This window comes from Panonychus citri, unplaced genomic scaffold (genome assembly GCF_014898815.1).
Source record: "Panonychus citri isolate SS breed McGregor unplaced genomic scaffold, ASM1489881v1 Contig00047, whole genome shotgun sequence".
Taxonomy (NCBI): domain Eukaryota; kingdom Metazoa; phylum Arthropoda; class Arachnida; order Trombidiformes; family Tetranychidae; genus Panonychus; species Panonychus citri.
The window spans coordinates 65659-77725 of NW_026515452.1; the positions used below are offsets into that span (position 1 = coordinate 65659).

Below are 12067 nucleotides of genomic sequence, written 5' to 3' on the forward strand. Positions count from 1 at the left end.
ATAATTGTGAAAGGTAAAAACAGAAATGATTAAAATTAAAACGATTGATTAAGAAATGGGTTAACTTTTTAATCGGAAAATATTTTTGTCTCTTCACAAGATTAGGTGTGTAGACGAACCCTTAATGATTAAGATTTTAATTTACATTCTAATTGTTAATTAGATGAAATCTCTTGATTAGATGATAGTCTCTCTATCGGGTGACCTCTACTGATTATGATTTAACTGCAATCAATTGAAGTTAATTTGTTGTTTACCTTTAAAAGTAAATCTCCTAAACCATATTAGGATTTTGTAATCACTTTCACTTGCCATTTGAAATTAATTAAATTGTTAAGTGGTTGTGATTAAATTGTTGATGGCGGATCATCCTCACCATGATATGGATTAAGATGGAAATGATTTAATTTAATTGAGCAAAAAAAAACTTCAAAAGTGATGAGAAAATTATTCCAATCAAAGTGAACATCATTAATCTCCTTTATGGTTTTTACCTGAGATACTTGATGATGGTAAAAGTGTTTACCTTTCCAATGATTTAAACTAAATTAATTGTGGACAATTAAAGTACGACTACTAATTTAATCAGCCTACGCCTTCGTAATCAAGATAAATCCAATTGTGATACGAAAAAGGTTTAGATTGATACGGAGATTATTCATTAGACTGAAATGGTAATGTTACTGATTCTCAATTGTTACAATTAATTTTGATTCTTTTTCATCTCTTTTTTTTGTAGGTTACCATTCAGTGAATTAGTTACAATACAATTAAGCAGAAAATTATAACTATTGTAAAAATTAACGTTAATTTGTGAAAAGCTAACTGCAGTTGAAGAAGAGTTAACAATCAAACTTGACCTGTTCACAATTAACAATCAACATTAAATAGAGATAATGGTAATCAAGTTAATTGTTTTATTCGGGAAACTTTTGTTCATTGTTGATAGAAAAGGTTTATCATCTCATTGATAGCAAATTTTTCAATTGAAAAGATGAAAAGTTAATTGTAACAAATTGTTTTATTTGTATTAATAGTTAATAATAATAAGTAATCATATTTAGAGTAACTCAACGACATGATAATAAGAAAATTTTAATCAAAATCAATTCTTTCAATCTAAATAGTAGCAAACAATTTGATGATGTGTATGTGTGTGTTGGTTTAATTGTCGATTAACAATTAAACCATTTTCTAAGTGAGAATATGGTTAACATTAAAATCGAATCAATTGTGTTAATTTGATCAACTAAATGGAAAGAAAAATAAATTGCTCAATAGAATGAGAAAAGAAATGGTTGATTGTCAGGTAGATGGTTTTTCTTGAGGGGAACAAGTTTATTATCTCCTGGAATTAAAAGACAGAATTAAGAACTCATTCGCTAAAAATAGGGCGAGAAAAGCATTTTCCTCGGAACAATCTCACGAATGAAAACATTGGGAATTCAACATTACAGAAAAAGAGAAATTGAGAGAGAGAGAGAGCATAAGAAATAGAAGAAAAGAGATCAAAGATTTTCCATTTTATAAATTAGTTTAACTACTAAAAATGGTATCAATTGTAAATTTTGAATTTTCCTATTTTGTTTGAGAAAAGAAATTTGTTTTCACATTTGATTTAATCAATTGTATTTGACTAGGAATGTTGGTGTCAACTTCAAAGGCAAAGTTCCTTTGGTGGAGGGTTGATTGGAATATGAGGAAATGTAAATTTATCAGCCTTATATTGATTCAGTTCTTCGGGAGTGAGAGAGCTCATTATGCTATAAATACCACTATCATCATCGGAGAGATTCATTGAGATCTTGCCTTGGGTTGATTGTTGTTGAGGTAAATATGAGGTGATCATTTTTGGATCTCCATTATTGGTTGGCAACATTGAGGGAAACATCGGTGCTAATTGATTAGCAGCCATTGGCATAGGCATAGTTACTCCGTAATAAGGTGTTTGAACAGGAACAGTTAACATAGGCGTTGGGGTTAGATAGTATTGATTTTGAGCCTGTTGAGCTAAATGGGGCTGATATTGTTGATGAATTTGCTGAAGAGTCCGATTGAAACTAAACCCAGCTTGAGGCTCTAAAGGGTGAAGAAAGAAAGAAAGAAAGAAAGAAAGAAAGAAAGAAAGAAGAGAGAGAGAGAGAGAGAGAGAGAGATGATGATGATGATGATGAAGGAGAGAGATAGAGAGAGGATTAAAAGATGAATTGAGTTTTAAAAGCTTTCGATTCTTAAAAAATTTTCGATTAAGGTGTAGGATTAAGGAAAAATCTCTTACTTTGACTGGACTCAATCTCTTTAAGCTTTTGATTGAAGCTAAATCCAGCTGATTGTTGGTGGTGTTGGACTCCTGATCCAGAGGGGCCAGGATGTCCTCCGCTTTGACCTTGACCATGATGACCTACTTGGGTTTGCCTTTGATTGCTCGAGTGAGACTGATGATGATGATGCAGGGATGCAGATTGCATTTGTTGATGCCTTTGTTGTTGTTGCTGCTGTTGTTGATGTTGATGGTGACGTTGTTGTTGTTGAACTTGCTGCTGCTGTTGTTGCTGTTGTTGAACTTGCCAATATTGAACAGGTATGATACCATGTTGCTGTTGATGAGGATGATGGCTTTGATGAGCTAAACCATTTGTACCATTATTGGTATTGGCACCACCATTTCCTGAGTGTCCAGTATGACCATGTTGTGGTCTACTTTGATGGTTAAATGATTGTCCACAATTTGGCTGAAATTGCCTATCATACACCGAAGCAACATAATGATATTGGTCAGGCTTTTTAAGAGCAACCATTGGACCTCGTTGGTTATAACCCGATCCGATTCCGGTAACCACAGTAGCAACCGGGTTATTGATATAAGTTGACCCTGGGAATCGGTTTACATACTGTTCAGGATACCGTTGATTTTGATTGTTTGGATAATCTACTGAATAGAACAATAAAAGAGAAAATTTCCATTTAAATGGGAAATGATTTATTTGATCAGGTGATTAACGAAATAAAGATGTGAGAGCAACATTAAAAAAAAAGGGTAAGATCCAAAAGAGAAAGGGAAAGGTCATTTTCTCAAAGAAAACTTTCAACTTACCCCGATCAACATGCTCAAATCGACATCGATCACCGAATCTACAGAAGCCAGTTTGATAGTATTTGCAGACGACCATAATTGTCTCTTGAAAAATTGATGAATAATTGCAAATGAAAAGAGAAAAAGAGCTGAAAATGAGAAGTGAATGTGGAAGAGGTCAGAAAGGTAAATACAGGGTGTTGAGAAAAGTTTGTGAATATTCAACCTTGATGGTAGAAAAGGAGAGAGAAAAAGATGAAAAGAATCAACCCAATTCTATGCGCATACTAAAAAACAGATGATTTTCAAGCAGAAGAATCAAATTCGCTCACCTCTTACCTTTACCACTTATTTTGAGAATTAAGGTGGAAATGGTTAACATGAGAAAAGCACAAACATGAAGGAAAATTTCCAAAGAAATAGAAAAATAAAGCAAATCAGCAATTAAATAGAAAATAAAATTTTACTTACCAGAGGAAAAAAAAGGAAAATGTGAATTCGTCTCAACAATAACAAAAAAGCTCAACTTGAGATAAGAAAATGATTCTTGGCAAAGCAAAATCAGAAGAAAGAGAAGAGAAAATTTTAGATGATTTCTTAAAGCGAATTTCACCTCATAGGGAACCAATCGAACCTCTGACTGAGAACTGGATAAATGCAACACAAAGGGTTAATTGATTAAAGGTAAAAATAATTAGAACCCAATTGAAATTAATTATATTAATTTCATCTTTGAATAGACACAAAATTAAACTAATTAGAGTTTACTCAAGTATCGATTTCACACTCGATTTATTGGTTGAGAGAATAGAAAATCGAACATTTTGGTCGATCAATCGAAACGATCGACCAATGATGATCAATTTCTAAATCGATATTTGTTGTGGAAAATTTTTCTCGATTAATAGCAAATCGGATTCGTTGAAACTAATTATTAATGTAAAAATTGTTTTCAAGAGCAAGTTTATTCCAGCTCAGCTGTGACCCTAAAGGTCATCTCTACATGACTAAGCACCTCTCAAATGGTGCTTTCGAGAGGTCATGATATAAACCAAAGGTGAAAAGTGAGTTGATTCATTGAATATATAATATATATAATAGTTTACAATTGTTTCATAAGTAACATTCATTATTTTTACATCATTTTTTTTTGACCAATTGATTGGTTTTTGTTTTACAATTTAGGATAAGTTTGGGAATAAATTGATCCATTTACAATTGGATTGAAGTGCAGTAAAGAGCTCCCTTGGTCAACTGTTGGTTGTGTCCAAGAATCTAATTTCCTTATTAGACCTTGTTTGAGATAATCTGACGAATACAAATTATCCGACCTTCGAAAGGTTGATCTTTGTTGTCAAAAGAACAGGATATCCTTGTCAATCTCTCCTGTTTTCATGAGCGATCACCACTCCAATTAATCAACGAATTTCATATTTTATATAAAATCTTATGTTGGACCGAATCTCTTTATACTTTCTGACGAAGGTATCGGAGTTTAATGTTCTTGCCGTTTGGAATTGAAAGTCGGACAAGTTTCGTGAAAATCTTGATCACAAGGTGATAACAAATTTAAGAGACACTGTTAACCTTGTTACTTGGTATTGGTGTTGTTGTTGTTTGTGGTGGTGGTGGTGAATTAACACTGGCTCGATTATTATTATTGGTTGACTGAAATCTTGATTGTTGTTGATTAGTCGACGAAACTGTTAATGGTAATGGTAAAGGTTCACAGTTTTCAGATCCTGAAATGTTGGACGAAAAAGTAGAAGTAGAGTTTAAATTACAAGTAGGTGAAGTTAGTCGAGTTGAATTTAGATTTGAATTATAACAATTAGCACCAACTATTGTTGTTGAAGAAATGGTAGAAGTAGTAGTGGTGGGGGATGTGGATGTGGATGTCGATTTAGATGTGGTGGTGGTGGTTGAATTATTATAATTAATATTATTACAATCAGTGAAAGTGGAAGCTGATGAAGTAGAATTAGAATTAGAAGTAGAAGTTGTTGATTTAGTTGAGTTCCTTGATTCTAATAGGAGAGTCTCAACGCTTTGGGCTCTTTTCAATAGTCCATCACAATTATATCGATGATTGTGGTTATGATAGATGGATGAATGTTGATTTAAATGATGGTAATGATTATTTTTAATTGGCTGTTGTTCATGTTTTCTATAATTTCTCCCTGAAGATGAAGAGGATGAAGAAGAGGATGATGATGATGATGATGATGACGATGATGTAAAACCATTTATCGTCCGGGAACCTATGAGGCAACAAGAGTTTCGTTTCTCTGGTGCTATGGTTGGTGTTGGAGTAGAAGATGATGATTGAAATGTTTTCCCATTAATTGATCCTTTGTTAATATTATTATTAATTATACCAACACCCTCACTCTCACTCTCACCAACACCAACACCAACACCAAGACCACCATCAGGACTACCAATTACAACAGCACTTCCATTTAAGTCTATACCAGAATCAACACCATTGTGATTATTACCTTTGGTATGATTAGATTGTGAAGAGTAATGATTATGATTATGATTATGATTAATTTGATTATTGGTAGTGTTGTTATTGTGATTGTTTCGATGATGATTATTATTATTATTATTATTATTATTGCTTGTTAAATGATTATGTTGATGGTATTTAACATAATTAGGACCTTTACGAAGGCCATAATTGTTACCATTACAAGTACTATGGTGGAATAAGGGTGAAGATGAAGGTGAATCTCTATCGGCCAAATTTTCCAGAGAAGAACATCTTTTAACAACTGACCGGTGGTAACCATTGGTTCGAGTAGATGTTTGTAGACTGTATTGTAAAAATTTCGATCTCAATTTGTCCACAATTCCAGGTCCATATTGTAATTCATCTCCGTGTGTATCATCACCACAACTTCCACCATTAGAACAACCGCCAGATAAAAGTTCTAAAGAATCACAGTGAGCACAATTTTCCTTTGTTGTTGCTTTTACTTTAGAATCTTGTTGACCAGAAGAGTTTTTCTCTTCTTTTTGTAGAAAAGAATATTTTTAAATTGTTCAACTGATGGTGAAAATGCTGATTCTTTTCTATTCTTCTTCCGCCATCAACTTATCACAATAACAACAAATAACTTTAGGTTGATGACTGTTGATGGAAAACAATTTAAACGATGGAGTTGATTCTTGCAAAAGTTTATCATTAATTGTTGCCGATTCGCTTGTAAGGCCAAACATCATCTTTCTCCTTTCTCGTCAAACCAGCTTCTTTTTTCATTCGTCTCTACATTAATCATCTTCCGTCTCTCTCCAGATCTCGGATCTGATTCCATAAAGCGCTTCATGTTACCTCATCACCATTATCATCCACATCATCACATCAGCTAAAGGGTAATTATAACAAGAGGATTTATCATCCGTTTCCTTTGAACGGATTCAAATCATTTTATCTGCTTCATGATGTTTCTATTTTCGGGTGTTACTCTTATCACAATTAACACTCATTCCTTTATGATTGTTGTTGGTTCATTTTGATTTCTCTATAATCATCGCAATCGCAAATTCATTGATCAATTATTTCCAATTCATGATGATATTTATACTCTTTCTCTTTAACTCATAGGGATTTTAAAGAATCACCATCAATAATTTGATCATCATTATCCAAATTGATTCTCACAATAAATTAATTTGGTCTCTTTTTGTTGTTGTTGTTAAACAATTTAAAAGGTTTCTTTTTACTTTCCTCTCTCTTAATCATTTCCTCTTTCTCATGGTTTGCTGATTAACTTAATTCACTAATCATTATCATCATCAATAAAGTTTAATTTGCACAATTAGTTAATTTTGACCCAATTAAAATAACAAATCAAGTGCTGTTGATGATGTTGACCATGATGTTGTCTCACTTGGCTCAGCTGGTTTAATCATACCAAATGATGTATCATCTTGATCAGCTGATTGATTAGATTCATCATCATTAATTAAATCACTATTTGATGATTTAATATTATCACTTTCACCTTTAATTACCCTGGAAACACCCAATTGAAATGAAGTGGATTCACTTGATAGAAATGTTGGTTTGTATGAAGCCAATCCGCCTGAAAAAGCTCCTCCTAAGGTTGTATTGTTTTTAAGACTTGATCCATTGGTTGATTGTTGTATCACAGATTCATCTGGATTAGTTAATTGTTGGCAATTAGATCCAAAATTGATTGTCATGGATTCTTCAATGAATGATGCTTCCGATGGATATTCAAATGTCGATGTAGCCTTATCATCAAACGAAATTGTTAACTTCTTATTACGTTTGATTAACATTGATCCACCGTCGATGATTATATTTTCACCCTTAAATGTGATTCCACTGGGCTTTGGTACTTCCGTTGATCCGGTGTAATTGTAATCATCTTCATTATCATCAGATCGACCACCGATACTTGATGATGATGATGGAGGACGAACCACGGAAAAAGGTGGACTATGAACGGCCACATTGGCCTTAACATTTTTACCTCGAAAATCAAAAATCATTGTGGTTCCCGATGATGGTTGAGGTTTAGATGTGACTGTTGATGTTATCGTTGGTGGAGATGATGATGATGATGATGATGATGAGGGATAACAACGAGATTTAATTGGTCCATTGGTTGGATTTTCTTTGTTAATCATTGGTGTATTATTAATGGTCTTCTCAACAATTTCAACCCTTTTATTATTAGAAATTGGTTTACTATTATTGATAGAGTGATTAATTTTATTCCTATCCTTATTAGTATTATTGTTATTGTTATTATGGTGATTAGTTGATTCACTTGTAATGGTTGTTGCTGTTGGTGATGATGAAGTTAACTTAGTTTCACTGGGAAGGCAATTAAAATCATTATTTGTTTGATCCTTAGTAATTAAATTATGATTATTACTATTGAGAGTGTTGGTCACATTCAATGGTGGAAAAACTTTCTCAGTTGATTTTTCATCGCATTTGCTGTTATTAATTGTTGATTTCCAACGATTATGATGATCTTCATTTAAATCTAATTGTATTGGTTTAATATTGGCAATTGGTTTATTGGTTATCATTGAGCTGGTTGTTGTTGACACTGTTGATGTTGATCTTTGATCCGAGTTAATCTTGTGATTATTGATTAAAGATTTATCTATTTCCTCATCGAGAGATGGTGAATATGGTTGATTAATTGTAGACATTTTTGTTGATTTTAATTGTTGACTTGAAATCAATGGGCAACCATCAATTGTATCACCATCATTACTTTTAATTGTTGTTGAATTTAAATCATCACCATTGATACACTTTTTTGAACCATTTGAAATTAAAGGTGACGGTGGGACAAATGATGAAGATGATGGTGATAATAACAATGGTGAAGATGAGGAAGATGATCGAGATGAAGGTGGCGATGATTCATCTGATTTAGAGTTAATTAACTTTGGCTTAAGTGTTAATTGTGATGGCAATGAAGGTTTACTTTTGTTAACCAAACTTTTTGATGAATTATTATTGTGAGTTGTTGAATCTTTAGATCCATTGATTGTTGATGATGATTTTCCACTGTTAATTTTATTCTTATTTGATTCATTTGGTGACAATTTACCGATTGGCTTTATGGCACTTGAATAATTGTTAACATTCACATGGTTTAATTCAACGTTTAAAGGTGATTTCTTGGTGATCAGGAAAGGTGGTTTTGGTGGAAGTGCTGGAGATGTTGGTGAAGAGCTTGTTCCTGAATTGTTAATCAATCGATTGTTGTTACTATTATGATTATTGTTGTTGGCGGTGTTATGATTATTATTAATCGTTACTTTATTAACTGTGATCTTTTTCTCGATGCTACTCAAAACTGGAGGCTTACGACGAATGGCACTATTAGATGAACCATAGATTCCACCTTTACGATAAGCTTGTGTACCATTATTATTGCGGGAATCACTTTCATTTGGTGAACAATTTGAATGGTTATCATTATTGTTGTTGTTGTTGTTGTGGTTTATGTTACTTGAACTGTTATCATTAGTTGGTGGTGTTGTTGGTTGATTAGATGATGATGATGGTGACAATGGTCCAGTTAAAGGTGTTGGTGAAACTGAATTAGTTTCAAATATTTTCTTACAATTTTTAACTGTATCCGGTTTGGGTAATTCATCTTGAGCCAATTTCCGGGGTCCATGATTAACTTGATCACTATTGTTGTTGTTTACTGTTGTTATATCAGCGATCATTTTTTTATCTAAGGTTAAGGTTGATGGTGTTGAAGATTTGTGTTTCATTTCACTTGGTGGTGGTAAACTATCAACAACGATAGTATTGGTATCCTCCGAGGACATTTTCTTACATGTATTGTAGATGCTGGTATGAGTGTTGGTGGCAACAGTATCAAGAAAATCTTGTTGCTTGATCACAAGGTGATTATTAACTTGAGAGACACTGTTAACCTTGTTACTTGGTATTGTTGTTGTTGTTGTTGTTGTTTGTGGTGGTGGTGGTGAATTAACACTGGCTCGATTATTATTATTGGTTGACTGAAATCTTGATTGTTGTTGATTAGTCGACGAAACTGTTAATGGTAATGGTAAAGGTTCACAGTTTTCAGATCCTGAAATGTTGGACGAAAAAGTAGAAGTAGAGTTTAAATTACAAGTAGGTGAAGTTAGTCGAGTTGAATTTAGATTTGAATTATAACAATTAGCACCAACTATTGTTGTTGAAGAAATGGTAGAAGTAGTAGTGGTGGGGGATGTGGATGTGGATGTCGATTTAGATGTGGTGGTGGTGGTTGAATTATTATAATTAATATTATTACAATCAGTGAAAGTGGAAGCTGATGAAGTAGAATTAGAATTAGAAGTTGTTGATTTAGTTGAGTTCCTTGATTCTAATAGGAGAGTCTCAACGCTTTGGGCTCTTTTCAATAGTCCATCACAATTATATCGATGATTGTGGTTATGATAGATGGATGAATGTTGATTTAAATGATGGTAATGATTATTTTTAATTGGCTGTTGTTCATGTTTTCTATAATTTCTCCCTGAAGATGAAGAGGATGAAGAAGAGGATGATGATGATGATGATGATGATGACGATGATGTAAAACCATTTATCGTCCGGGAACCTATGAGGCAACAAGAGTTTCGTTTCTCTGGTGCTATGGTTGGTGTTGGAGTAGAAGATGATGATTGAAATGTTTTCCATTAATTGATCCTTTGTTAATATTATTATTAATTATACCAACACCCTCACTCTCACTCTCACCAACACCAACACCAACACCAAGACCACCATCAGGACTACCAATTACAACAGCACTTCCATTTAAGTCTATACCAGAATCAACACCATTGTGATTATTACCTTTGGTATGATTAGATTGTGAAGAGTAATGATTATGATTATGATTATGATTAATTTGATTATTGGTAGTGTTGTTATTGTGATTGTTTCGATGATGATTATTGTTATTATTATTATTATTATTGCTTGTTAAATGATTATGTTGATGGTATTTAACATAATTAGGACCTTTACGAAGGCCATAATTGTTACCATTACAAGTACTATGGTGGAATAAGGGTGAAGATGAAGGTGAATCTCTATCGGCCAAATTTTCAAGAGAAGAACATCTTTTAACAACTGACCGGTGGTAACCATTGGTTCTAGTAGATGTTTGTAGACTGTATTGTAAAAATTTCGATCTCAATTTGTCCACAATTCCAGGTCCATATTGTAATTCATCTCCGTGTGTATCATCACCACAACTTCCACCATTAGAACCACCACCAGATAGAGGTGAGGATGAAGATTCCTTTGTATTACTACCACTCGAATTTGATTCCAATGAATAACTATTAGCGGAATTAGATCGATCCTTGGATAGATATGAATTTACACTTTTACCATTGGTAATTTGATGATTATTCTGATGATTAGAATGATAAACATTTAGGTTCTCATAATGATGACCATCCATATTATTCATAAACATGGTCATCTCCCGATTGGAATGATTAATTGTCATGGTCATTGGTTCACCATTAATTTGATGATTATCGGAATCAGCGACCATTTCAATTGATTGGTAACATTGGCCAAACGATTAAGGGTGTTTCTTGATGAGATTAGTTGGATTAAATTAACCGGATTAAATTTAGATAAGATTGTGAAGAAAATATATTTCTATTGTTGAACTAAACTTGGGATGATGAAGAAAACTGTTCAATTGTGAATTGTTGTGTTGTTGTCGTTCCAATTTAGAATAATAATTAAATTGAGAATCGATACTTCTATTGGTTTTAATTGTAAATTCAACAATTAAAAAGGTAAACAATCCAATTTTATTGGTAACCAAATCTGAGAAAAAAATAGAACCTTCAACATTAGATCCAATAGGATGAGAATTAGATAAACACTTTAATTGCTGTTAAATCGGTTGCCCTATTAACTAATTCAAATTCACTTGAATCAAAGCAATTAAATTAATCATCATGACAATTAAATTCTAAATTAAAGATGAAAATAAACATGGAAATACAAAGAAACACAGTGATCACAATTTTCCTTTGTTGTTACTTTAGAATCTTTGATGACCAGAAGAATTTTTTTCTTCTTTTCTACAAAAAGAATATTTTTAGAATTGTTAATTCTTATTCTTTAATTGTAATCGATGACAATGGAGACACAGATTATTAGAATTAAAGAGAATGACGATTAACTGATGGCGAAAATGTTGAAAATTCCTAATTGGAACTAAAGAAAACCGATGGAAACCAGAAGAATCACCATGACCAGAAAAAGGAAAAACCAACTGGTTGTTGATCTTTTTTTCTTTTCTTTTTTCTCTTCTCTTTCTCTTCTTCTTACAATTTCTCTCTCTTTCTTTTATCTTCTCTCTCTCTTCTCTTTCTTGTTCTCTTGTATCAACTAATCACAATTACAAATAACTTTTGGTTGGTGACTGGTTACTGATGGAAAACAATTTAAAC

General features: G+C 32.7%; 2 protein-coding genes across 5 annotated transcripts; both read right to left on the minus strand.

Moving 5' to 3' along the window:
• Positions 1-1317: 1317 nt before the first annotated feature.
• On the minus strand, positions 1318-3847 carry LOC128398214 (GATA zinc finger domain-containing protein 10-like). 4 transcript variants are annotated; one of them, XM_053359045.1, is made up of 4 exons: positions 3545-3847; positions 3095-3178; positions 2279-2929; positions 1318-2079 (listed from the first exon to the last, which is right to left on the minus strand). In XM_053359045.1, the coding sequence occupies exons 2-4, from the start codon at positions 3168-3170 to the stop codon at positions 1658-1660; spliced, it is 1149 nt and encodes a 382-aa protein (XP_053215020.1). In that variant the 5' UTR covers positions 3171-3178; positions 3545-3847; the 3' UTR covers positions 1318-1657. The 4 variants fall into 4 exon arrangements, with proteins under 4 accessions (XP_053215020.1, XP_053215018.1, XP_053215019.1 ...); XM_053359043.1 differs by having other exon boundaries at positions 2279-2932; XM_053359044.1 differs by having other exon boundaries at positions 3095-3222.
• Positions 3848-6753: 2906 nt separating this feature from the next.
• LOC128398216 (putative uncharacterized protein DDB_G0286901) lies at positions 6754-11181 on the minus strand (the record flags this gene model as incomplete). Its single annotated transcript, XM_053359047.1, is given in 4 exon segments — positions 6754-9768; positions 9865-10272; positions 10275-10329; positions 10390-11181. Coding segments are annotated over 4 exon segments (4104 nt in total), but the record flags the coding sequence as incomplete, so codon positions are not given.
• Positions 11182-12067: the final 886 nt, after the last annotated feature.